This window comes from Microcebus murinus, chromosome 13 (assembly GCF_040939455.1).
Source record: "Microcebus murinus isolate Inina chromosome 13, M.murinus_Inina_mat1.0, whole genome shotgun sequence".
Taxonomy (NCBI): Eukaryota; Metazoa; Chordata; class Mammalia; order Primates; family Cheirogaleidae; genus Microcebus; species Microcebus murinus.
Genome location: NC_134116.1, coordinates 19408406 through 19435833, shown reverse-complemented (window position 1 = coordinate 19435833; position 27428 = coordinate 19408406). Strand labels below are relative to the sequence as shown.

Here is a 27428-nt window from a genome sequence, read left to right as displayed (position 1 = left end):
GAAGGACAAAGGTCAGCTGAAAGCAGTCCTGCTTATCAGTGCCCATAGCCCAGGAAGGAAATAGAAGTTCTAACAAAGACTTCCCTGGGAATTCAGGGCTGGATTTCAGCCGGCAGATCAATAATTGTTCTGTCTGGCTGTAGCCATTGGTTCTTGGGCATCCAGGAAACCAATAAGTGCAATGTCAGTCTTAAATGGTATCTAATATAATTGTTTTTATTCTAATAACAGCATTGCCTAACTGAATTATAAATATTTGGATAGAAAACACAGACTCAGTGAAAAACAAAATTTGAATACAAATATGTGTTGAATATATTACATCTGGCTGTAGTTTCAGAAGTATATTTAGAAATTTCCCCTCTTCATACTGAAGATGAGATTTCATTCTCTACCCATTCCTGGCAATGGCAATGGCAATGAAAACGGGCTTGAAATTTTCACATCTTAAAATGAGCTGTAGATTTTATGAATTCTTCACTTGTACTTTAACACATAGATACATGAAAAAAATTTAGTTGGGAATTTCTCCTTTTATTACCTTTATCATGGAAAAAAATGTTGGCTTACCTTATTCACTGTGTGACCTTGGGTGTCTGTGTATTTCATTTCCACTATGGAAATTTATTTAAAAGTATGTTCAAAAGAACAAAGTACCATTAAAATGAAGACATCATTGTCAGTCATGGTTCTTTCCCCTACTTAGAAGGAATGAGGGTTTGGAGTTAGTTTCAGAAGAGGACCTCCCAAGGCGGTGCCTAACTCACATTCTAAGCAGGACTTCATAGCTTATACTCACCTTTGGAGAAAGAGCCTTTCTACTTTCTTTCTCTTATACTTCATTGATTTTGGAGAAAATTATAACTTTTAGTGCATTACAGTTATTTCCACCTGCCATTTGGGAGTGTGTGTGTACACACAGATGTGTGTGTACACATAGATGACTTTTCAGAACTAATGTTCTTAAAAGGCAGGTACCATATAGGGTTAGGTACCATGTAGAGAGTACTGATGATATACTACTTAATATGTTTTGGTCGCAGTGCATGTGTTTATGGCGTAGGTATTACTATCTCCATGATGACAAGGAAACCGAAGCTCAGAGAGGTTGGGTAACATCACACAGCTATTCAGATGTAGAAGACAGACCAGAATCCAGGGTAGAAAAGTGAGTTCCTTTCTTATCCCTAAACTAAGCAGAACATGCGAAGCCCAATTTTCTTTATATTTTCAATAAATTAAGAAGAAGCCAATTTAAAGGTGTCTAGAAAGAAAAACCTTTGAAAAGACAATCTCTTTTGCTGCCCGCCTCAATCGGGTCCTTTCTTTCGTTTGCATTGGAATCTCTCTCACGTCTGTATCTTTTTTGGTCCATTGAGCTTCCTGTGGGAAGGCCCCAGAGAGGAGCCGCTTCTCGGTGGCTGTGATTACAGGGCGGTATTACACCCCACTGCTGGGGGTCAAGTGGCTCTCAGCCCCGGTACTTCAGCTGGCAGCTCCTCCCGGTCCCTCTCCAGCCCAGGCGTCTGCCTCGGATAGGTTCAGGATGCGGCCAAGCCATTGATCAGCGGAGAGAGCACACTGAGAGCTATTTTAAATGAGGCTCCAGAAATAGAGGTGGGGATGCTCGAACATCAAGCCACTCACAGGAAGGAAAAATTATTTTTGAGAAATATATTTTAAGCGTTTAAAAATTAAAAATAGGAAACCCAGAGATTCCAAAAATTAGAAAGAGGAAAGTCAAGGAGATAAGGTTTCTTTATGGTAATTAGATTTATATAAAATAAAATTAAAGGCATCCTATAAATTACTTAATGGGTAATGAGTCCTTGACTGTCTGACTCCGAGATAGGTTTGTTTTTCAAGGATCCTTTAATCAGCTCCCTGGGAGGCTGATGTCTGGCAGACAGCAAAACTATCGGAGATGACCCAAAGGTAAACTAGAGGAGCTGTGTACTGCAAAATTGTTTCCCTTAAGGCTGTCTTAGATTTTGATCAATCTGTGTCTCAAGATCGGACGTGATTGATGTTTTTCCCTTCAAAAATGTACAAACGGTCTACAGAGCGTTGGTGAGGTGGGTGGGGACACCTAGGGCCACACCTGGGGGCCACCTAGGCTTGTCTGAGGGGCATGGAATGAAGGGAGGTCACCTCCTTGCAGAGAGAAAGGCCTGGCTTGCCGAACTTGCCCTGGATAACTTAGCAGCTATAAAAGAACGTGAGCAACAAATTCTTTCATATAATCAAAAGTCACAGCTTTCTGAAAATCTAACACTTCGAAAGAAGAGTTTTAAATATATTTTTGAAAAATGAAGTGTCATGTAAGTAAAGACCCTAAAAATAGCTGGGGATTATTTTGTAGAGTTGAACTGCAAGTCCTTCAGCATTTCAGGAAATACTACAGGGCCTTGTTTCTTTATACTGGAACTTCAATCTTGCCTTTCCTTTAAAGATGAGTCAAGAGGTGAACCTGCATATTCCTTACGCCGAGCGCTGTCTGGAGAGATGGGAGCACTACAAAGCAGACTCTTCCCACTGAGGACTGAGCTGCTGGTCACCAAGGGCCACTCGTCCCTTTAAAGTGGTCCTTTCTCAGACAAGGGTCTGTAAGACAAGGCCTCACCCACCCCCACCAAAGGCCTGCTTCATCCTGAATAAAGTCTCTAGGGCTGTGGGTTTGTCTATTTTCTAATTCTAGAATGCAGGCTCATCTGAAACAAGCCTCTCAGGTGTCTTCTGTTATCTAGATTTGTTTTGCTTTGTTTTTATTGATCAGAACCACAGACTCTGGGGGCAGCCCCCAAGCAGCCACCAACTTGCTGTAGGTTTCAGGGAACCCAAGGTCCTGGGGGCACCCCTCTTTGTTCTTTCCTGGACAGCAGGATGCCTGGCGGACAGAAGGACAGCTGGGCGGCAAGGAGTGCTTATCACAGGGTTCTCAAACTCTAGCTGCAGTCAGTCACCCCCGCCACCCTGGGCGAAGGATCCCGGGTTTTGAGACTCAAATAGTTCATTCTCAGGGCAGCTCCCCACCCTCAACCTACTTGGCAGGGGCAAGCCCCTGTTGGAATTTTCCTACAGGTAATACTGAAATGCTCTATTCGGAGCATTATTCTTCCACCTTAGACTCTGGTCCACAGTAAAATGCAAATGTTCCTTGGAGGAGCATCAGGAGCTCATTCAACAAACATTTGTCCAGCATGTTCTTTCTACATACCAGGTACTGAGCTGCACTCGGGGGGTTCAAAAATAATAGAGAAAGTCTATTATATACACGGGCAAACCCTGTAGGAGTTTACACTGGGGGCGGGGGCAGTGGGAGAAATCGACGTGTACAGGTCTTCTGAGTTAAGGAGTAATGACATCTATCAGAAAATAATTTCCAGGCAGTGTTAAAAGAGGGGCTGCAAGAGAGAGTCAGATGGCCCTTGCAGGGCAAGCTCCTGGTCTCTGCCATGAGGGGGCTTAGCCAGGCAGGTTTCTGGTGCGCGAAGAGGAAGAGGAAAGGGCATGCCGGGGAAGAGGAGGAAATGGAAGGCCAGAGAAATAACCAAGGGCAGCTACTTGCAAAGTCTGCCTGGGTTCTGCACAGGGAGGAGCCAATTAGGGTGGGATTGTTTGGGACATTGGAAATAAAACTGAAACCCAAGTCGAAAGATGTAAAGAAAATAGAAAAGGCAAACCAGTGAGACGGGCTTAGAAAGAACTGGAAAATAAATGTGAGTGGAGAGCCTGCTTCCCAGTTCAGCCCAGAAACTTCTGGGAAAGGTTACTGGCGACCTGCATATTACCAGGGCCAATGCCATTACACATGGAACCTTTTTGGAAATTAGAAAAAGGTGCCCTCTCCAGACAGTTGCATTATTAGTAAGGGTCCTTGTGGGCCGAGGAACTTGAAAATGCTGCCCCTTCCTCCCCGCTCACCCAGGGCACCCAGAATGGAAACAGCAGCCAAGTTTCCATCACACCCTCGAAAGAAGCAGCCTCCCCCTCAGTGCTTCCAGAATGTTCTACCTGTGCTTCCCACCCAGCGTGACTGCTCGACCCTGACATGCTCCACTCACTTTCCTGCTAATAGTAGCTGGAAGAAGAAAACAGGCTGTTGGCTTTTGTAGAAATGCCGGGGGAGATCTCTGAGGGCCTCTCAGTCTGAGAAGCGAGGCCCGCTCTAGACAAGGGGCCCGGGTACCCTGTGCGGCAGACCTTCCATCTCTGGGCACCGTCCTGCTCTCAGAATCCGTGGCTAGGGTGGGTCCACCCCGGGCACAACCCACTCATCCATCCATGCAGAACTACTGAGAGAGAGGAAGCCTGAAAGCGGATTTAATTAATAAATATTTATAAAGTGACTTTTTTTTTTATCACTTTACTGTTTACAAAGTACTTTTCTATTTCCCCTATAATCTGTTTTTCATGCAGCAACTATGTAAACATAGGCAGGAGCTATTACCAACATTTTACAGATGAAAAAGGCCGATCTCAGGAAAACAAACCTACTCAATGTTACATGACAAGGAACCATGGCAAAATAAAGGCTGGAAGCTGGTTCTTAGGACAGGGTACTTTCCACCATTCCAGAAAGTTCGTTGACTGATAGAAGAAACGCAAAAGCCCCTGAGACGGTGCCATCAGTAGAAATAGAATGTGAGCTACATAGTATTTCCTGATTTTTTAGTAATAAAAAAGAAGCAGATGAGATCAATTTTAATAATATTTACCCTGATGTGTTAAAAATTATCAATTCACTATGTAATAAGTATTAATAAGATATTTTCACATTTTTTTTCATAGTAGGTCTTTGAACTCAGTGGGTATTTTACCCTTATAACACATCTCTGTTTGGATGATAAGTTTTCATTGGAAATACTCAAGCTGTATTTAGATTTCATAGAATTTGCAATTGAAAAAGTAGATTCATATACTCAAGTTGGTCTAATCATACTTAAAAGTTTTTCAGGCCGGGCGAGGTGGCTCATGCCTGTAATCCTAGCCCTCTGGGAGGCCAACGCTGGAGGATCGCTCGAAGTCAGGAGTTCGAGACCAGTCTGAGCAAGAGTGAGACCCCGTCTCTACTATAAACAGAAATAAATTAATTGGCCAATTAAAAAAATACATAGAAAAAATTAGCCAAGCATGGTGGCACATGCCTGTAGTCCCAGCTACTCGGGAGGCTGAGGCAGGAAGATTGCTTGAGCTCAGGAGTTTGAGGTTGCTGTGAGCTAGGCTGACACCATGGGCAACAGAGTGAGACTCTTGTCTCAAAAAAAAAAAAAAAAAAAAAGTTTTTTAATAATGGAATCAAGGGTCAGTTTTTAAGTTAAATTTAGATTAAGAATAAATAAAAATGTAAAATTTAGTCCCTCAGTCTCACTAGGCACGTTCCAAGTGCTCAATAGCCACCTGTAGCTGGTGGCCCCTGTATTGGACAGCGAAGCCCTAACACACACCCTTCCTCCCAGGAACTTGCAGTCTAGTCGGGCCCACATTCAATCAGGTCTCTGCATTGGCATATTTCAGTCCGGTCCCTTAATGACCACGTTAAAACATGGCCTTCCCCGTCCTGACCCTTCCATCTCCTTTGGTGGCCCCACCCTAACCTGATTCAAGTTTGCTCTCCTATCTCCCACTTCCCCACAGCTGCCTGCCTGTCCCCACTCCTTGTGGTGGCCCAAAGGAGGCAGTGCCTTTGGTACTGGTAACTACACAACTTTTAAGATAGGAACAGAGAACAACTGTGGGAAAGAGTGGGTTCGGGAGAGGCTATGACAGCAGTATGTTAATGTGTGCTGCCATGCACACCCATTTGCTTTCCTGAACGTCTTTGACTTACCAGTGACTGGCCGTCAGGAAGTTTGGCTACCTTTGCTGTTGAAGGCAAGTTTATCTTCCAGACAAATACTGCATGATCTCACTTACAGATTTGAAGTGTTCTCACAACTAAGAAATGACAAGTATGTGAGCTCATGCGTATGTTAATTAGCTCCACGTAACTACTCCAAAATTCAGACGTATTTCAAAACATGTTGTTGTACACGAAACACATATACAATTTTTATTTGTCAATTAAAAGAAATGCACAATTTGTTTTGTAATGAGCAAGTTTATCTTCATAGAGTCTGACAATCTAAATTCTGGTGGGATTTTCATAGTAAGGAGAAATGAGAATCTGTTTCTCCCAGGGGGGATAAATGTCTTTTCAATCTGTAAGTATAAGCAGAAACATATACCATTCACTGGACTGCATGGAAGCATGGCTCCTGTGTGGCTTTTAGGCATATCTGAGGAATTATTCCTGCCATCTATGCATAAATACTCATGTTTGCCTGTTTCTTTCCTACATGTGGAGCCTTGGAAGAGAGTCCACAGCCTTGGAGGATGAGCATTATCTCATCTTTGCTCTCCTGTAACCTATCCCAGGGCCTGGTACATAGGACTCAGGGCCCCTAAATAGTATTTTGCAGATATAAACTGAATATGTTCAGCCTATCATTGAAACCCCCTTATCCTAGTGCCTGGTGTCACTTACACAGGCAGGAATGTCTCCTTGTCCCTTGTTCTCCTCACCCTTTGATCTCCCCTGGGATTAGAGGTGGGGGTTGGAGGGAATGAAGATGCAGGTCCAGGCTGGTTTAGGAAACCTGACCCAGAGTGGATCTGGTTATTAAACTCATCTTCTTAAGCTCCCGAACTTAAGCTAGTTGATGTTCGCTGCTGTGAACACAATGCTGCCAAACAGACATGCAGGAGCCTGCCTGGATCCCTCAAATATTTTATAATTGAAGTTTGCTCTGTGGTATAGCTTTCAAGGTTGCCTGTTTCCTTAAATGCACACACAATTATCACTCATGCAAACACTTTTGCTACGTGAAAAAGTTATTGGGATGAAGTAGCATTTCCCCGACAGTCCCAAGACATGTCCTGCTAAAGAAATGTGCCTTGATCAGATACATTCGAGACCCCATCTGAACTTATTTGGTACATGCCTATTTTTTTTTAAAAAAAAAAATTTCATGCCAATTTTAAATAACTGATGTTCAGTTTTCATTAAGTTCTTCTTAGCTATAAATTCTCTAGAAGGACCTCAAGGCTAAGCAAGGATGTGGGGTAGCATGTGGCATATATAATTTATGAAAGTGATCAGCTTCTGGACTTCAGCCCTGTATGCATGCTTGTCCCAGTAATTATAAATTTTTAGTGTTCCAATAATGTGATAAGCTTTGAAAAAATTAAAAGAAATTGAGATGCTTATTTTAGAAATCTGAACTCTAATTATATGTGTGCTATAGATGTGTTTTAACTCCGGCATTCCACGTAACAGCATTTTTAGATGATGACTCAGTTAAAAACTAAACTGAACTAAACTTAAACTGACTTACATGCAAGCATTCAGGCATCAGTTAAATCAGTCAATAAGTATTTCTTGAGGATCTTATATATACCATGGACTGAGGCTCTAGGGGAACAGAGGTGAAAGCTACGAAGAATAGTTCTCACCCCGAGAGTGCTTACAGCATAAAGGGAAGACTAACATTAAGTAAATAACAGTGGTGGCGAGTACATATTAAGATATCTGAAAATAAATGTCAGGATGCTCTTACCTATCCATCTCTAAGTTCAAAGCTCTGTAAAACAGAAGAAAGGACATAACGAATAAGGAGCCCACACTTCATCCAAAATGGCAATATCTTTTTTATGTAGGAGAGACATTATCCCAAATAATTGTTTATAGCATTCCCAACAATAAAATCAATAGCCTAAATGTGAAATTAATTGGAAACCACAGTTCTAATACACTGTTTTGGCGATTAAGCACATTAGATTGAATTGTTTCAGAAGGCCTAATTATTGTGTCTCCCACACTCATCTATTTGAGTCATTCCTAACTTTTGGACTGCTGCCTAGATCATTCTGCCGTACGGTTTCAGTTTCGTGTTTTGTTTTTTTTTGTTTCTTAATGTATAACTTTTCTCATTATACTCAATGCCCAAAGCACTCAATAGCACATTTGCAAACTCTCGATAAGAGTTAAATAGTTTGTTAAAGTGTTGATTCTATGGAGTTTGGGTATCAGTTGTTTTATTTGTGTTTTGCAGGTTCATGATTTTAGAAGTGCCTGTGTGAAGTCACTTTTGCTGGAAACTGCAGCCTGGGAGCTCTTTTGGTGTTCACATCTTGTCTGTCTGTCAAACATACTTTACCCTGACCTTATGAGTGGATGAAGATACCTCAGTTGTCTGACTTTGCCAATCGCTTCATTTCAGAATTTAAAAAGGGGGAAGGAAAAGAAATCCTGCTAAAATATGAACATCTGAGTGGCTTATTTTCCATCGTTGTCAATAGCTGTGAGTGTCAGAACTAATATTCTCCCAAGGAGTGCCATGATATTGAAGTCACTTTATTAAAAACAGTTATATCTGCAAAACAGTCAAGAGACTTGGACATTTAAAGCCGGAGATGACACAGAGCATGCTTCCACTGCGGTCCACTGTCTTCAAGTGGGACATATTGATTGATGAGTGACTGCCTGCCGATACATTCTCCCCTCACTCCGCTCCCTGGATTGGACTTCATTAAGCAATCTATCGCTCACCTTCAGACTTACATGTGGGAGTTTTCACAGCAGTAGTTTTGGAATCATTAGAACTTGGATTGATTTCATCATTTAACAGAAACTAACAGCCCAAACTACCTTATCACCATGGCTTTGAACGTTGCCCCAGTCAGAGATACAAAATGGCTGACGTTGGAAGTCTGCAGACAGTTTCAAAGAGGAACGTGCTCACGCTCCGATGAAGAATGCAAATTTGCTCATCCCCCGAAAAGTTGCCAGGTGGAAAATGGAAGAGTAATTGCCTGTTTTGATTCCTTAAAGGTAAGAGAGTGCGTTTCATGTGTCATTGCAATGCCACGGTGGACTTTCATTGCACTTTTACAGAAGTTTAAAAATCACTTTTAGATTCTGTTTTCTTGTTTGCGGTGACTGCTGAAAGATTTTCACTCCAATTTTTTTCCTATGAGGCGTATATAAATTTTTTACATATCCATGTTTAAATTAAAAATACATGATGATGTATTTCTGGTCTGGCATGACATTCATGTACCCAAGAGTTTTAAATCAAAGTCTGGCTTGTGACAACTGAAGATAAATATTTTATTAACATTTGATCTTCTGGAGGTTATAGAAAGGTGAAGAAATTGAATGTGTCACTCGTATGTGCCAGTTATTCTGACTTACTTCTTGAAGAATTTTCTGTTCTTGTGGCTTTCTTTCTTGACCAAGTGCTTTCTAAAACACTTCTTTGAAAATTTGTCACAGCTAACAGAAATTATTAAGTGCACATTCAATACTCGGTACTCGAGAACCTACTTCATGTGAGTTCTGTAACAAAAGGGACGACTGTGATTCAGATGGCACCCTTGATGAGCTGGCTGTCTGGCAAGGAAAGTACAGCACATCAGCAAATAACTACAACGGGAGAAGAAAGAGACGGTGCCTTGAGGGAGGACTAGTGGGGGAAGCTATTACGTGGGAGGCCATAGAAGAGAGCTGGTTTCCAGCTGACTGTTTCAAGAAATGGTTTTGGAGGCTGTAGCACCTGAGTGGTATACTGAGTTGGGTAGAGTCTGGACTTGAAGAAATAAGGGAATTTAATGAAACACCTGTAAGTGGGACAATTTAATGCATAACGCTTTGGAGTTTATTTAGCCCTAAAATTATGGTGCTATGAATCCCAGATTTTCTAGGACAGTCCTGCAGGCATAATAATACTGTTTTCAATAGTGATAAATATGTAATAGTGGTAAGACACATAGCATAAAAAGAGTTTAATGTTTATATCTCGCGCATTTGCCAAATAGTTAAAAAAAATTGTTTATCAATGCTCTTGATATATAAGTTAAGAAATAATATTCCTGTGAGTTTACAAAATAGTGTGACCTTATATCCTATTCTTGGGTATTGAAGGGACTAGGTATGTCCTTTGGAAGAATTTCATCTTAAGTAAAAAATTGTATCTTATAAGACTCATAAGCCAAAATGTATCACTCTTGTAAATATAAGACTTCAAATGGGAAAGGGAAAATCTTTCAATACTTTCAAAGTAGAAGAATACATTTCTAGCCCAACAGAAGTCTTTTAAGGATAAAATTTTGACAAATTAGATCTGTTATCTACATCAATAGTTACCCTTATTTTATTCCTTTTTTATCATAAGAGGTTTATTAGACTAGATTTTAACTTTAAAATTATGAATCATTTTGCCTAAAATGCAAATGAATAGACAAATCATAATTCATAAAAACTGTAACAATTTGTATATTAGTATTTATTTTGCCTTTAGTCAAAAAAGTAAACCAAGTCTGTATTTGCCTCTCTGGTTATACCCAACAGAAACATTCACTATAAAAAGCAGTGTAGATTTAAAACTAGATCATAAGAGCTTCAAGATATAAAAGCAGGTCAGAGATGAGAAATTTATTTTCCAGGTCACTCCCCATTCCTTCATTTTATTAATCTAAGCCTTCCCCAGTTGTATATTCAATATTAAACACCACCATTTTTACGAGTTTCTTAAAGCTTTATATTCTTTAAACTAGTTAGAGAAATATGGGGAAAATATTCCCAACCTACTAAGGCCAAGTATTTCTTGAACATCAACAGGGCAACAACTCCTATATCCTTATGATTCATTATATCACTGTGGATTCACTAGGACCGCAGTTGTTTCAGGAGTCCAGCCCGTAGGATAAAGGATAGTGAACAATTGAGCATAAAAACCTGAACCAAACCGTGAGAATGTTGAACAGTATTCAAGTAAAAAGGCACTTTAAAAATCATTTCCAGAAGTGTCTAGTCGAATTTTATCATGTGTTGCAGCATAGTTATAAAGTTCCTCAAGTTATGAGTTCACTTATAGAATTATAAAATTTCAGGTTATTTAATCTGAGTATAATGTTATGTATTTTTAAAGTTGCCCTACTGAAAAGAATGTGAAAAGAGCCCGGTGGGACAGGAGTTAGACAGGCCCCAGTCCGAATACCTGCTCAACCACTTCCCAGCCTTGGGTGGATTATTTATGACTTCTTGACTTTGTCTCCTCATCAGTAAAATGAGGATATTCACCAGTGAAATTGGCTAAAGTATGCAGTAGTCTCTAGCACCAACGTGCTGACAGATTCGCCCTGCAAGATTGCTGTAAGGATTGCAAGCTCTGACCATAGGACTGACAGATTAGACACTCAAAAAAATAGCAGCTAGAAAGAAAAATAATGGTGATGATAATTATGAAGCTATTCAACTTTATTTCACTTACTATATTAAGAAAGACAGTGTTGCCCCTTGAAACCAGTCTGCAATAGAAGTAAACGACAAGGACTTTCAGGTCAGACAGTTCAGGGCTTGCTGTACCTTCAGGGGGTAGCTGTAACATTTGGGAGCAGCTACTTTACCTCCTTGTTTTCAGTTTCCTCTTACATAATATTGGTATAATAATTCCTACTTTGTAAGGTTACTTCAAGGAATACTTGGCTTAAGGTACCCCACATGAGCATGTTAGGAACTGGCAATGTTGGTTTCTTTTCCTTCATAATAAATTATCCCAGCATAGTCATTGATTCTGATGAGAAATTTTAAAGGCAGGATGTGCCCAACTGTTAATGTGTCCAAACTCTTAAGAATCAGCCGTGTATTGAGCTGAAGCCCATTATCCAAAGTGAGGTGACACAAGATCGGAAGAATGGGCTCCACATGTACTCGCCATCAAATTGGTACTGACTGATTAACACTGTTGGTGTTCAAATGGTGGTGGTCTTCACCAGGGATTCAGGGGTTGGGGGGATAGACCCACACCTGAGGATATGGTGAGCATTGTGGAGGGGAAGGGCATACCTCTAACTCTTGCTAGGGAGAGGTAAAGATATAAAATGCAACCAAAATGTAAAAATAAATGGCAGTATGAGCAGTGAAAAAAAAAATCAGCCATGTAAAGGCCAGCACCTCAGTCATGCAAATTAGTCATGACATTAAAAGAAATGAGATTTGCGGCAGACATCATTTTTGTTGTTATTTATTACAAGATACTTTCTGCAAACACTGTGGGGTGTTTATTTATATGCATAACTGTGAAAGGAATCTGTGTTGGCCTATCAGTATGGAGACAAGTCAATGTGAGTCTTTTTGGTTGTCGTTTATACGTTATTTGTAGATACGTGTAAACCTTCCATAGATACTGAAACAAATTTGTAAAGAGATTTGCTGAGGTTTCTGAAAAAAGAATTGTACATATATAAATGCATTTGTAAAAGATGTTTTAGAAAATATGGTGACATCTGTGCATTATTCACAACTGTTACCTTGTTGCATTTTATGTGAAACAGTGGGCACAGAAGCAGCTGTGATATTTTTTTTGGAACTTCCAGTATTATAATGAACAATAGACAGTGTTTCTGGAAGGCCAGGTTACATTCCAGAACACTCTGTCCCACAAGTTAGGTTAACGTGACAAAATGCAAATTGTTTCATGAGCAATTAACTCCCTGCAGCAAAGGCCTTGACCAAGTTAACACTTTCTCTGATGCCTCCATAATCCATGAAACAGTTTTCCTCCCAGTTAAGATGTTTGTGATTTTTCTTTTCAGATTCTTTCTCCTACAATTGGTAGGAATTAATCTGGACTATTTGGCAAATTGAAACATCTGGAAAAGAATACATGAATTAATACTTTAATACTTATTGAGACTAAAGGTTTCAGTGTTTAACACTTTAGTCAAGTATTTATTAACTTAAACATTTGAATTCAAACTCAGCTTAAAATAAGGACAGAATTTTAAAAATTGTATTGCTAATTTTGGTTAAAAACACTGTTAGAATAGTTGGGAAAAATTTAGGCAATTTTTAGAAATTTAAACATAACTTTTCATAATAAAAATTAGCTCAGAGGCAGCAGGATTCTTTCAACACCTAAATCAGATGATGCCTCTCCTCTGTTCTAGGTCTCTCCGTGGTTTCCCATCCACCCCGAGCTTTACATCCTGCCCTGCCTTAGGGCATTTGCACTTGCTCTTTGCTCTGCTCAGAATAATCTTGCCTCAATTGTATCAACAGCTTGTTTCTCCTTTGCTTCAGGCTTCTGATCCAAAATACCAACTTACTAGTGAAGCCTTTCTGCCCACTTTATTCAAATGGTAATTCCTCCATTGCTGCTGGGATTTCATTTCCTCCTCAACTTGCCTTACTATCATCCCAATCCAGCATCTGATATACTAGATATTTATTTGTTTATTGGTTTATCATCTATCTCTCTTCCCCACTCTGCTAGAGCATAAGCTCCAGGTGAATATCTATTGTGATCACTATTGAATCCCCAGAGCTTAGAATAGTGTCTCACACATAATAGATGCTCAATAAAATTTGTTGGACGGGATGTTCAGTATGTTCATCAGGAAAGTATTTAAGCCTCTCAGACAGGACTGCTGCATAAGACTGTATGGGGGGGCACTGTACTGTCATCATAGTCTACAGTATCGACACCCTCTGGAGTCGGGCAGTGCACAACCTGTGCAGCCACGTGCTGTGGCTTTGTTGTCAGTATCCCCGTAGATTTCAAAGTCAGGGATTTTGTGTCGGAATTTGGAGACCCAAGTGTGACTCTGGCAGTATAATGCAACATTGACAAACTGACAAGGAATGCATTTAATTTTCTCTGCGGGGTAATTCAAACTGCATGTGACATGGAAGCTACTTGTTTCCTATGCTCCCGTTCTTTCTAAATTTCAAAGATGTAAAAAAGTAGACTTTGCTCATTTACCTGTGGGGTGCTGGCTGTAAGTTACCTAATGGCAAATTTAATTTAGTCTTAGTATTTATGGATGACAGTTTCAAAATTAAAAGCAATAGATAGATGATCATTTTGAATAGTTCTTACAAACATACCAAAAAGTATCAAAGTATGTATTTGGCCTTGACTTTAAGTTCATATGCTTGAATTGCTACAGGGCTCTTAAATAGAGGCTAATTCTTTGTAGAAATTGCTTGAGTGTTTTCTAAATTATAGGCTTAATTTTGGCCTATATTTTATATCTAAAATATATATTTTATATCTAAAATATAATTTAGATTATATCTTCAAATATAATCTAAGACAATTTTTTTATATCAATAGTAATCATTGTAGCCATACAGGCCTTCTATGTGCCAGGTACTTTCCATTCATTATCTATTCCTTCCAACAACTCTACCAGGTAAATATTATTAAAATCAACTATGCAGATGTAGATAAAGGTTCAAAACTCTAAGTAACTCACTTGCAACTACCAAACTTGTCAATGGTAGAGAAGGGGTATGACTCCAGGTAGGGGTCCAAAGCTGGCGTTAATCCACTTCATCTTCCTAACTCCTCTTGCAGAATAAATCATGACTGTGATTTGTTCTCAAATTCCTAATATCTTAAAAATGTTCATGTTTAACAAGTTTAGCATATTTAAATTAAAAAAAAAATGTTCTAAAACAGAAGCCCCTGGGAGCAAACCTGTTTAGGTACTAGATATTTAAATGTTTTAAAAAGAGAGAAACTGCGAGAGAAAGCAAGGCACATGCTGTATTTATTTTGTGTGTGTCTGTATACAGTGTACCATCACTTACTGGATCTCTGTAACAAAAATGGTTTTGTTCCAAGGCGTTGGTGTGTGTGTGCCCATGAGACTCTGAGATGTGTAAGTCAGCTTTATCATGTAAGAGAGTGCAGGTCAGGCTTGAGGATTCTTGGCCCCACTTATTGTACCTCCTATGACATAACAGGCCATTTCCCTGTCATTAGGCTTCTCCCCTGTTGGGCAAATTGACCGCTTCCCGTGTGTGCCCTCCCTGGACATGACTCAGATGTCCATGTCACAGTTTACCCCTGGAAGTCCATGTCCCAGTACAAGCCTGTGAGCTCCTGAAAGATAAGACTGTGTCTTAACTCATGTTTGTGCCCCTCGCATGGCATCTGGCTCATAGCAGAAATGTAATAATAACCAAAGAATGCAGAAATGAACAAAGAACTCTTCACAACTTTTCCAAATGGGCTTATTGATGATCAGTGACCAACAGACCCAAAACTTCCTTGAATGACATTCCACATTTTCTTTAACATCTCTTGTTCATTCGAGTAGAGTCCTCTTCTGCTACTTTTTCCCTATAGTGTTCTCCTAGTTCTTTCACCTTCCGATTTTACCTCTAACACCACCCTCTTCCCTTCCTTTCTCCATGAGGATCTTTGCAAGACCCAGGATTGGTCTTTTCTCTCTCTTTCAGTTTCAGTTGTCTGCTCTGAAAGCTAACCAGTGTTCATGTATTCAATTCCCACCTCAATGCCAATGAATCCGAAATCAGTTGTGTGTCCTTTCTTGCCATCTTGATGGCTCCACCTGCCTACTGAACATCTCCATCTGAATGGCCCATTGTCACCTCCAGTTTAATATGTCTAAATCCAGACTCTTCCCCCTGCTCCCACTATAAGCCGTCCCCTCCCCTGACAATGCCTTGTTCCTCAGGCACAAAACCTGACCACCATGGCGAGGAATAGTAGTCTTTTCTTTTTTTAAAATTCAGATTGTAGGGAAGTGTAACATCCTTAAGAATTAATCAAAACTAAGAAACCTTTACCCAGAAAAAGGCCCATACTCACAGACTATTGCAAACAATCTCACCATCTGAAAGGTTTTGTGTTTGCTTCTAAAAAAACTGTCTATAGATCGCAAGTTAAGAAATCCTCATCTAAGGAGAGATCTGAAACATTAAAGCGGCCACAAGAAGGCCAGAGGATCATTAAAGATTCCTTTTGGTTCTTTCACAAATTTGCCTAGAGCCAAGATTAGCACCGAATTCCTCCTAATACTCAAAATAGTCTATGCTAAGGAAGGAGAAACATTTAGCTTTCAGGACAAGAGGAGAAATATTGCTTCCCTATCTATGAGCAGGTGGAATCAGTTTCAATGCCTCGAGGGAGCAAAGGAATGAGGATTTTCAGGGCATCAGGCATCCACTTAAATGTCTTACTGAGGGATAACATATACGTCCCATGGGGAATGCCTCCATTCTGGCCCAGTTTAGAATTAAGAGTTAGACAAGATAATCTCTGTATTTGTTTCTGAGGCCTGTCATAACAAAGTGCTACAAACTGTGTGGCTTGACACAACAGAAATTTGTTCTCTCACAGATCTGGAGGCTAGAAGTTCAAAATCAAGGTGTTGACGGGGTCATTCTTCCTCGGATGTCCCTGGGGTTGGGGGTTGCCTCTTCCAGTTTCTGGTGGCCCCGTGTGTTCCTTAGCTTGTGGCAGCATCACTCCAATCTCTGCTCTCTCTTCCTGTGTGTTCTCTTCACATCATCTTCCCTCTGTTTGAGCCTGTGTCCAAATTTCTCCTTCTCAGAAGGACACTGGTTATATTAGACTAGAGGCCCCATCTTCTCTAGTATGACCTCCTCTTCACTTTATAGATTATATCTGCAACTACCCTGTTTCCAAATAAAGTCACATTCTGAGGAACTGGGGGTTAGGACTTCAACATATGTTTTGGGGCATACGATTCAACCCATAACAATAGTATATAAACCTAGAAAACATCAGAAATCCAACACTGAAGTCTAATTATTGGAGTTGGCAAGAGATGAGAGTCTTGCAGAAGAAGGAATGATGATAAACTGGTATTCTATGGTTACAACATTCCTGATTAAAACATGTACAAGTAGATAGAAATAATTCATGGAGAAAAATAGCAAAATTTATTTTCACCTGAAAACTAATGGAGTACAGTATCAATTTTAACTTTAATTGCATTCTTTAATAACTACATTGGTTTATTACTCATTTCACCTTGGGCAGTGATGCTAACTTTTGTTAGCCTGTGTACCGGTTCTTATGAAACCATTTCCCATTAAGGCTTAAGGAGAAAGAAATAGCTATCATGTTAAAAGATTTGTTTAATCTAGTTTTTTTTTTAAAAAAAATGGAAATAATTAGCATTTTTTCAGCACCCTTCTTCTTTCATTCAAATTTTTGTTCTTGGCTTAGAATTTTTTTTTTAAGTGCAGTGACACAATAGAAACCAAGACTTAAAGGCCCTGGCCTGGAAATCTTCATCTGAACCCTGGCTTTGCTACATGTCACTTTGCATCAGTTCACCTCTCTGGGCTCTAGCTGCCTCACTAGTAAATAGTCTTTTATCCATTTATTTATTCATTCATTTATTCCCTCTTTAAATAAACAAAAGGTGCAAACTAAAAAGGAATGAGGAAGGTAATATGAACGAGTAACACAGCTGTCAGCATTGGGAGACTTAGGGATAGGCCTTTTTGGTTTACAGTTGCAGTCCCCAACCCTCGGGCTACCGACTAGTACTGGACTAGTACCCATCCTGGTGTGTGGCCTGTTAGGAACCAGGCCGCACAGCAGGAAGTGAGTGGTGGGCAAACAAAAGAAGCTTCACCTGTATTTACAGCCACTCCCCATGGCTCACCTCATCAGATAAGCTCCACCTCCTGTCAGATCAGCAGGGGCATTAGATTCTCATAGGAGCCTGAACCCTACTGCAAACTAGGCATGGGAGAGATCTAGGCTGCACGTTCCTTATGAGAATCTAATGTCTGATGATCTGAGGTGCAGCTGAGACAGCGATGCTAGCCCTGGGGAGTGGCTGCAAATAGAGATTATCATTAGCAGAGAGGTTTGACTGCACAATACATGTGATGCGCTTGAATCATCTCGAAACCATCGCCCTCCCCCCCCAAGTCCATGGACAAATTATCTTCCATGAAACCAGTACCTGGTGCCAAAAAGATTGGGGACCACTGATTTACAACTCAAAAGGTATTTATGAGTCATGTTCACATTTATAGTTATCCTAACAGGAAGGTCACATGGAGACTTGTTCACAAATGTCACCTAAGAGCTATTAAAATTCATGGAGTGGCTCATTGGGCCCAACGGATGCTGGTGTTTAATAAAGTTTTCACTAGTATGCTATAAAATAAGGACACTGAAGTATGTTTTTGTCATGAAGGTAAATTCACTCAATTTAAAGAATTTTTTTTAATTGACATATGGTAAATGTACATATTCATGGGGTACATAGTAATGTTTCAATACACACAATGTATAGTGATCCAGGGTAACTAGTATATCCACCATCTCAAATACTTATCATATCTTTGTGTTGGGAACATTCAATATCCTCCTTCTAGCTATTTGTAACTATGTAATGTATTATTATTATTAACTATCATCATCTTACAGTGACAGAGCAATAGAATTTATTCCACCTATCTAGCTGCGATTTTGTATCTAAAGGTTGTTTTTATTCTAAGATTTTCTTCTTATTTTTCTGATTATCATAACGTTTCTTTCTTTTATAAAATGGTTGTCTTCCTAGATGAGTTTTGTTCCTTAATGCCCTTATTTGGCAAAAGAAAAAGTGGGGGACTCTATGTCATTTCCCATTCTTCTTAATTATTATTGCTCCCTAAAATTCAAAGACACAGGTCTGCCCATCTGTATACTACTTGAACTGAAATCCACACCAGCAGGCTCACTCCTTGGAGTCATGGAGTCACTGGGAGAGTTTTGCCATAAGAAAAGTTACTGTCAAATCCACATGTTACCTGAGAGAACCCTCCAAATTCCTCAAGCCTTTTTCTGTTAGCAAATGAGGGCAGCTTGTTTTATCCAACAAGCTAATTTCCACTCGGGGGTCAAGGAGGGAAGAGCCTGATCAGACTTTGAGACCTAGAATGCCTTTGTTTCAGGGCACAGGATCAGGTCCCCAAGAAGCCGAGAGAAGCTGGCTACCAAGGCCAAAGTCCAAACCGTACCAGGGAGACACACCCCAGGGCTGGGGAGACCAGGCTTGTTCTGCAGGAGCTAGACCCATGATGAACTCCACCTACTCCACAATTTCCCCATGAACTGACCCTGCTAATACTAAATAGCATATTCTTTCCACTTGGTTTGATTCAATTTCCTCCGGTCCAAAGATTGCAGTCCAGTATGTATTACTCGTTCCCAGCACGGTCACAACCAGGAAGAATAAAACTGATACTCGGAAGACAAACCCTCCCCTGAGCACTGACCTTTGGGATTCAGGGCGGGAGCAGATATCGACATACTTGTTTGTGATCAAACTTACCTAAGCCCTCCTCCCCAACCGACCAGCATTTCAGGGATTTGACCGACGAGATCATTTTCTTCTGACTGAGGTCATGCACCCACACTGAATATTAAGCCCTGTGGAAGATGAGGTATTGTCAGGGAGAGGAGAAAAAGAAAATGACTTGGGGGCCTTAACCTAGTTAAAGCCAAACGAAATGGCTAGATTCAACTTTAGGCTTGCTTATATTTCATTTAGATTACTATCATCTTACCAGAGCATGTGTTACTCTTAAATATATATATATATATATATATATATATATATATATATATACTGTGTCTAATTTTTGGCTGAATAAATGATGTGGGTACATTACTAATCAATCTTGATAGAAACACTTATTTGTTGAAAAAGTAGAATGCAGTGCATACAGGCTTTTAAAAAACGCCCATCTGGTCTACATCTCAAATCTCATTCAGAGGAATATTTCAAGTGCTCCCAACCCTTCGTAAAATCATTAATAATGACACTAAAAAGATCATTTCCACACCTGCCATGAAAATAAGCACTTGACCCAGATGCTCAGGATCTAAAATTAATCAGTAGAGCCCTCATTTGAGGCCCTTAATTCACATAGCCTCTCCCCCATGCCCGTTAGCATTCGGCTGTTAACAGGAGCTGTGATATCGGGAAAATACTGGGATAATGGAATTCTCAGTGAAGCACTCTAGTAGGTCCAGTATGTTTTGAGTGGTATCTAAAGGTAGGAAGAAAGAAATTTCACTTCCTATCTGTATTCATTTATTTATCTATAGATAATCATTGAGCCACTACTAAGTGCCAAGCACTGTTTGGTGCCTAAATAAGAGATAGAACTTGCAGTCTAATGTGGCAATGGACAGTGACAACAAAGTGTTAAAGACAATTCAAATGGAGACCAGGCCTGAAGAAACCCTGAGCAGACCAAGCCAGTTAGGCCTCATTGGGCCCTCAACCTTGCTTGATTTGCAAACATAAGCAGAACTTAACTTGAGCTATTTCCTGTAAAGTCCCATGCTAAGGAACAGAACTGAAGCTCAACTCATCAGAAGCAATTAACAAACTCATAATTACATAATGTATATAATCATGTGGACTTTCCAGCAGAATAGACCAAATAAGGCAACTGTATGACTGCAATGAATCCAATAGTGTCTTTGCCTTACTTCTGCGTTCGTCCTATCAAAACCTCCCCCTGTGTTTTCTCAGTAGAGCTCCCGAACCTGTTCTCGTTTGGAACTGCCCAATTCATGAGTCACTGTTGGCTCGAATAAACTCTTTAAAATTTTATTATGCTTCAGGTTACTCTTTAATGAACAAACTTTTTTTTAAACCAAGTTTGTTTAAAAATAAATGAATGAGTATACTATTTACAACTCATGAAAAGTGCTATATATTCACTAAATATTGAGTATCCACAGTAGGGCAGGCAACAGGCTGAGAGCTGGAAATACAGCAAGTTATAAAAACAGACTAGTTTCTTGACATCATTGGGTTTTCATTCTCATGGGAGTGACTCCAAACATATTGGTAGCAACCGCCCTGCTCTTCCCACCAAAAAAATTATTTGCTAACGGTGAGAAGTGCTAGAAAGGAAATAAAGAAAGTGCTCTGGTAGAAAACAATGCTGCCAGGGAGGACATTTACAGAAAGGGCAGTCTGGGGAGCCTTCTCCAACGAGTTCTTTCTGAGCTGAGGCCTGAAGGAGGAGGAGGCAGCCGTGGGAAGAGAGAAAGGCTTCCCAGGCACAGGGGAAAAAAGCTCTAAGCCTGGAGATGAAAGAGCTTTGCCAATTCCTGGAAACAAGAGGCCTGACATGACGAATAAGAGGGAAACTGTGTAGGAGTCTGAATGTTATGCTCAGCACTAAGACTTGAGCAAAGGGATGGCACACTCTGACTTGTCTCCTGGGAGGCCAGTCTGCCTGGAGAAAGAGTGGCAGGGACAGGCAGGGCCAGGAGATCAGTTCGAGTCACCGGCAATGCGCCTGGCTGGGGTGGTGGCTGCAGAAAGAGAGAGACATGTGCAGATTGAAAATATATTTTGAGGCAGAATTATTAGAAAAGATGATGCATCATGACAGGCTATTAAAAGGATCACTTAATGTGCACCCTGTCTCTATTTGTTCTTTCCATTTGTGGCATCTAGACCGATTACTGGAAGAAGGAACCACCCATTTCTCTTACAGGTGCATCTCTGGTGGCCCTATTTGCCCAGCTGGTCATTTTATTCTTAATGTTTTTGAAGGTCATTCTCTTCATGGTCACTCAGGAGCTGGGCATAAACCAGAGCTCACGGGAGAAGTCGGTTTATTGTCTGAGCAGACTTAAATGGTACTGCTTAGATAGAAAACCCTCCTAAATGTACCTGGTATAATTGAAGCTCCTATTATTTTTGGTTTTCCCTTGGTTAGTCTTGAGATTGGCTCCAATCTCATTAACTTTTTCTTAGGCATTTTAAGAAGTAAGTTCTATTTCATCATTTGTTTTCCAGAATTATTTTTTATTCCCAATTCCAATCCTTAATAAAAACCTCATGTATTCTTACAAGAAGTTTAAACCCACTTCTGTAATTATATTATAGAAAGTGTGGTCAAGATCCAAGTTCCTCTCTCAGAGAGCCCCATGTCCTCTCGAAATTTCTAAAATCTCTATCAAGTAACTTATTGATAAGTAGTTGATTTCTCCATTATTTTTCTAGAGGTTTTCTTCTCATTAAGTTTATATTGATTTGTATCTTTCTCAGAGAATTATTTATTTCACCAAGGTTTCCAATTTTAGCTCTCAAAATAATTTATTTTATGGTTATGAGTCAATCTTCTCTTTATTCTTAAATATTTTTTAATTTATGTTTTCCTTCTATTTTTTAAGTTAAATTTGTCAGAAGTGTGTCTCTTTTATTTGAAGACCCTGTTTTTGGTTTTCACTACCAGTTCTACAAGAGATAAATTTATTTTCTCTCATTATTATGTTTCTTTTATTATTATTTTTTTACTTCTATGTTCATTATTTCCTTTCTCCAGCTTTCCTTAATTTGTTTTGTCTTTTCTCCTCTAAACTCTGAGTATAATATTTAGTTATGTTCTCATTAATTCTTTTTTCTGTAAAGCATTTAGGGCTGTAAATCTACTACTTAAAACAGTTTTGGCTGTATCTCATAGATTTTGTCAAATAATATCCCCGCATTTGTTATTTTTTAGTTTGCTTAACTCAGTCATTATTTACGTAACTACTTCTAAAATATTCAAGTAATTGGGATGTTTTGTCCTTTGAAATTCCACTAGTAGTTTGTACTAATATTTTATTATGAAGTTGTGCGATTTTTACTTTAGAAATACACTGAAATATTTTTTGGCCAGGATTATGCTCAATGTTTGTACATGGTACATGACACTTGAGAAAATGCATTTCCTGTTCTTAAGGTATAAGGTTATTTCCATGTGTAAGTATCTATTCAAACATTAAATAATTAAAGTGTTTCATGTCTGTAATTATTTATTTTTTTCTCTTTGACCTGCCAGAGGGTTATGATAATACAAAAAAAATTTTAATACAACTCATGTGTTTCCTTGTGTTTCTAACAACTTTTGCTTTTTATAGAATGATACTGTTATTCTGTGCTTATTGTTTACTGACTCTCACAGCTTTTTATGGTTCTACCTTGTACCATTATGCAATCAATCTTTTTGTCCAATTTATTCATTAATATAAGTGCACCACTCCTGCTTTTTTCCTCCCTGCTTTTCTGATATATCTTGTTCCTTTCTTTTATTTTCAACTTTATTATATCTTTTTTCATCTTGAGGAAACATCATTTGTTTGAATTTGGTTTTTAACTTGAATTAATCTGGAAATCTTATGTTTCTCTGATATATATGGTTTTTCTTAAAGTCTATGTAACTATCTAAGGACCCTCTGCATCCTTATTTTGGAACTTTTATTAAGGGCCAAGGTCTAGGTCATTACCCTCACTGTGTAAGGTGATAGAATTGCACCAAAAGAGATAGAATTCATTTACCTCTGGGCTAGAATCATCAAAACTAATAGGCCATAGTTATATAATGTTGTCTTGTGGATTACTGTTTAGCTTCTCTTAAGATCAGGTTTGATGGGGGAGGAGAGATCAAAGTGCCTGCATCAACTCTATCACTTACATATGGTGGCAGGCTACCAGGGCAATGTGAAAGAAGCTTCCTCTAAAAGAAAAAGACTTCTTTAACCTCCCTAATCTTAAACATTTCCAGCTAGGCTCTCATATCTGCCTTCCTCTTTTCTCTCATTGCCTCCAAAACTCCTCCCCAATCAATTAAGGACTGCATTCAATATTGTGCCATATTCCTTGGGAGACACTTGGAAATATAACACTCAGCTCTTGTGCTTAAGGACTTTATAAACTAACTGAGGAGACAAACACCCATGCAAAATTAGCAATTAGATACTAAACTATTCGGTACTAATTATTAGTAGAAGAGACTAATAACAATTAGATACTAAACTGTTTGGTACCGATTATTAGCAGAAGGGACTTTTTAAGAAAAGAGAGAGAGAGAGATGTTAGTTGCAATAGGTAGCCAAAAAATGTCATGGCAGAGAGCTAGATAGAGTTTAGCTAAAAGAAAAGACTGATCTTCATGTTGTATATCTTATATTAGTGGCTCCCAAATGCTATTCCTTTGGAAATTTACAAAGGCACCTACCTGTCAGTAGGTCTGGGTATGGATACTAGTAATCTGTATTTTTAGAAACTCTCCAGTGATTCAGATGCATGGCCAGATTTAGAAAACATTACTTTGAATGATTGCGTCACAAACTCTGAAATAGTTCTTATGCTACAAAAATCTATTAAATATCCCTGAAGGTCTTACTGAAAGTTTCCATTTCTTACAAGGTTCCAATAAGGAACAAAAACTATGTTAACTCATAGATAGCATTTTCCAAGTCAGGATTTAAAAAAGATCAGGCACCTGCCCCATACCCTTTGACCTCTTATTCCTGTGCCAACTTTAATTGCAGTGTCCAACAATGCAACAGCCTGTGAGTCATTAACCATAAACTCAGCAACAACCACCAATCCCAGTTATTGTCAGCTTAAAATATTATGTTGTCATCAGGAGGGAAGAGCAACAAGTATGTGGGAAAAAATGGAAATAAAAAAGATAGATATATTTATTCTGGAGAAAGAAAGATTCAAAGAAGACATGATAACTCTCTCCAAATATTCAGAGTTGGCATGTTGAAGAGGAAGTACCTTGCTCAAGGTAAAGAACAAGGCCAATGTATGAAGTCTGTGGAAAGACAAATCTTTGTCCAATATGAGGAAAAAATATATAGATATACCTTGAAGAATAAAGGTTCCCATCTCAGCAACTGCTCAAATAGATACAAGCCTGGGATTGGTTTTTGGATTAAGTGTCTTTTAAAGTTTTTCCTATACCAAAGATAATAATAAGAGACAGTTCCATGCAGAACTAATTACTAAAATAGCCAATCCTAGCTTAACAATAGAAATTTTCCCTCATGTCAGTGTTGGAATATTTGGTTTCCTAGCAACCAGTAAATATCTATGATGCATTGGAAAGTCATTAGTTTGTGCCTGAGTTGATTGTATAGTACTTAACACCACACTTGGTTCATTTCATTCATGACAAGTATTCCCATTATAGCTTGTTACATATCAAAATGGTGTTGAGCTGCAACTTGCACAGTTGTAATCTTTATCAAACACTAGCCAGCTGCCCAGCTTAGCTATAATGAACACAACAGAAAGCGATGTTTGATCCATCCAGATGACAGAATAGGATAGTGAGAGCACAGTAACAGTTTGGGGATCTGTAAAACTTTTAAATACATTTAAATCTAGGAGAGTTCTTGGAGATGGTGCAAGTTTAATCATGAACTCTTCAACTCTAGAATTCTGTGGGTTTTTAATAAATGACTTAATACCGGCATTTAAGGTATAGAACAAAGTTTAAATACACAACATACTTTAATCATAACTTTCCATTCACAGTCTCCTAGGAAACCAACAAAATATTTCTGGACAGTTTAAAAGTATGATCTCATTTACAAAGGGCTGCTTTACATTATAAGAACCAAAGAACTGTTATTTGTCAAACCTCCACATTAAATATCTGCCAAGATATCTTATTGGGTTTTCTTAGTAATAATGACTCAGTACATAAAATAAACCATGGAACCTTGTCAGATTCTATCCACACTAAATAATTGAGACACTCATTTCCTCTCCTTTGTGTTGATCTTTCAAACCCAAATCATAATGTTAAAAAGTGATTGATTTTTATTAATTTCTCTTTCTCTCTGAAAGATTTAGAACGGCTTTAGGTAACTTTTTATTAGCCAGTCCAAGACATTTGTACAACAATATAATTAATAGCATTTTTAATGAAAATGATGGTATATTAATTGGTAATTTTTGGATGAGTGTTCTTCCTAATTACTTATTAACCTTTAAATCAGATATACACAAGGGAACAGAACAAGATTCATGTCTTTGAGTATTTGAAAGCTTTTTCAAGGTGCTTTCTATAAAAAGAATCCAGAAAAACTGTTTTTTCCCCCAAAGGAAACTTAAAATTATATCAAGAGCTAAGTGTGGTATGATGCGCATTAATATGCTATAGAAATTTTCAGTGTATCTATTCTTGGGACTTCAGTGAATCATCATTAATAGAAGTATGGTTTAATAAGATTGAAAAGATGATGCTATCAAATTTCCTTTAGCATTGAAATAGCACTGAAATTTGTAGCTAGTTGCAAAGGGTGCTTAAAAGAGAAAAAATACTATTATTAGTGGAGATGATCTACATACTAAAAAGTGAGCAAGGCTAGGCCCACAGAAGATTTCTAGATCTTTGGCCCTAAACTTCCAGTCTGACTTCATGTAGTCGGGAAAGGTTCTATAGATAAGGTGTGATGGCAACCTGACACATTGCCTTTTAAACAGCGGACCCACCTATACGGTTGAGCATAAACTAGATGAAGAGACAGAAAAGTGATTTCACAGGACAGTGCATTTCCTCTGATGGGAAAGGGCATCCCACTCTGGAGGTCTCCTCTGTGGCCCTGTCTTTGTCTGAGTTTCTGTTTGGCCGTTTCGGCTTTGTAGTACTATTGAATAAGAGTTACTATTTGAAGATCAAAGTTGCTTGCTCACTCCTTCTGGAGATTCCTTTTCTCCCTGTGCCATGCCCCCGGGCCTTTGCCCCGTAACTTGTCTGCTTTCCCCCTCTGGCTCTGCCTTCATTCATTCACCCAACAGGAATTTACTGAGGGCCTAATGTGCACCAGGTTCTGTCTCTGGCACAGAGGGTGCAGCAGTGACGATGTCACGCCTGCCTTCAAGTTGCTGACAGTCTGAAGGGGCAGCAGGATGGAGTAGGAGGCAGCTGCTACAGCAGGATATGCACCAGGAAGGCTGTCTACGAGTGTGGTCGCAGCCTGTGGTCCTTCCCATGGCATGTGCTCTGGAAACACACCGGGGGGTTAGCCAACGCAGACTTGGGGGTGGGGAGATCAGGGAAAACGTCTCATCAGACTTGACTGGGAAAACTGGGGTTGGATTTGAAAAGAAGGTCAACATGGCCATCTCGGACTCCGCCTTCTCTAACTCTGTGTTCTGCCTATTCTCTCAGCCAGCCCATCTCTGTCCTTTTGTCCTTCTGTCCTCCACGTCTCCCTGATAGATCATTATCTGCCTAAGGAGTAGCCCCAGCCAGGCCATCTTCCAGCCATGACACAACAATAAAGGCTGAGTCACTGCTCAGAGGCCCTGCTGCATGTTGAAGCAGGCTGCGGAGTGACAGAGGAGTCCAAGCATCCATTCTCCTACTATGATTTACCTCCTGGTCCCAAGAGGTTCTGTATGCAGGTGCAGATCTAGTCATGATTGCAGCCCTGCACATCACTCCAAACAAGTAAATGCTACCAAAAAATAAGATACGAAGACAAAATACTAAACAGTAGCTAGAGCAGCAATAATAAATAAACAAATAAACATATAAACAAGTAAATATCAAAATTTTTCTTGAAAGGAGAGGGAGAACAGACAAATGAAAGAAAATAATAATAACAATTGCCATTTACTGAGTACATATTAATACTACACATTGTGACCTATACCAGGCTTTTTCAGTATATCATATACAATTCTTAAAGCAGTCCTGGAAGGCAAATTCTTAAAAGCAAACAAACTCTTGGAACAGTCTTTGACACAAAGTAAGAACTCAGTAGCTATTTCTTGAACAA

At 39.3% G+C, this 27428-nt stretch overlaps 1 protein-coding gene across 8 annotated transcripts in view; it reads left to right on the top strand.

The window, feature by feature from the left end:
* Nucleotides 1-27428, top strand: part of MBNL2 (muscleblind like splicing regulator 2) — a 156843-nt gene that overhangs the window by 39673 nt on the left and 89742 nt on the right. For all 8 annotated transcript variants that reach the window (XM_012756997.3, XM_012756994.3, XM_012757000.3 and 5 more), the window contains exon 2: nt 8094-8872. In XM_012756997.3, the coding sequence (XP_012612451.1) occupies nt 8699-8872 (174 nt within the window). In that variant the 5' untranslated portion in view covers nt 8094-8698. The remainder of the gene's footprint in view (nt 1-8093; nt 8873-27428) is intronic.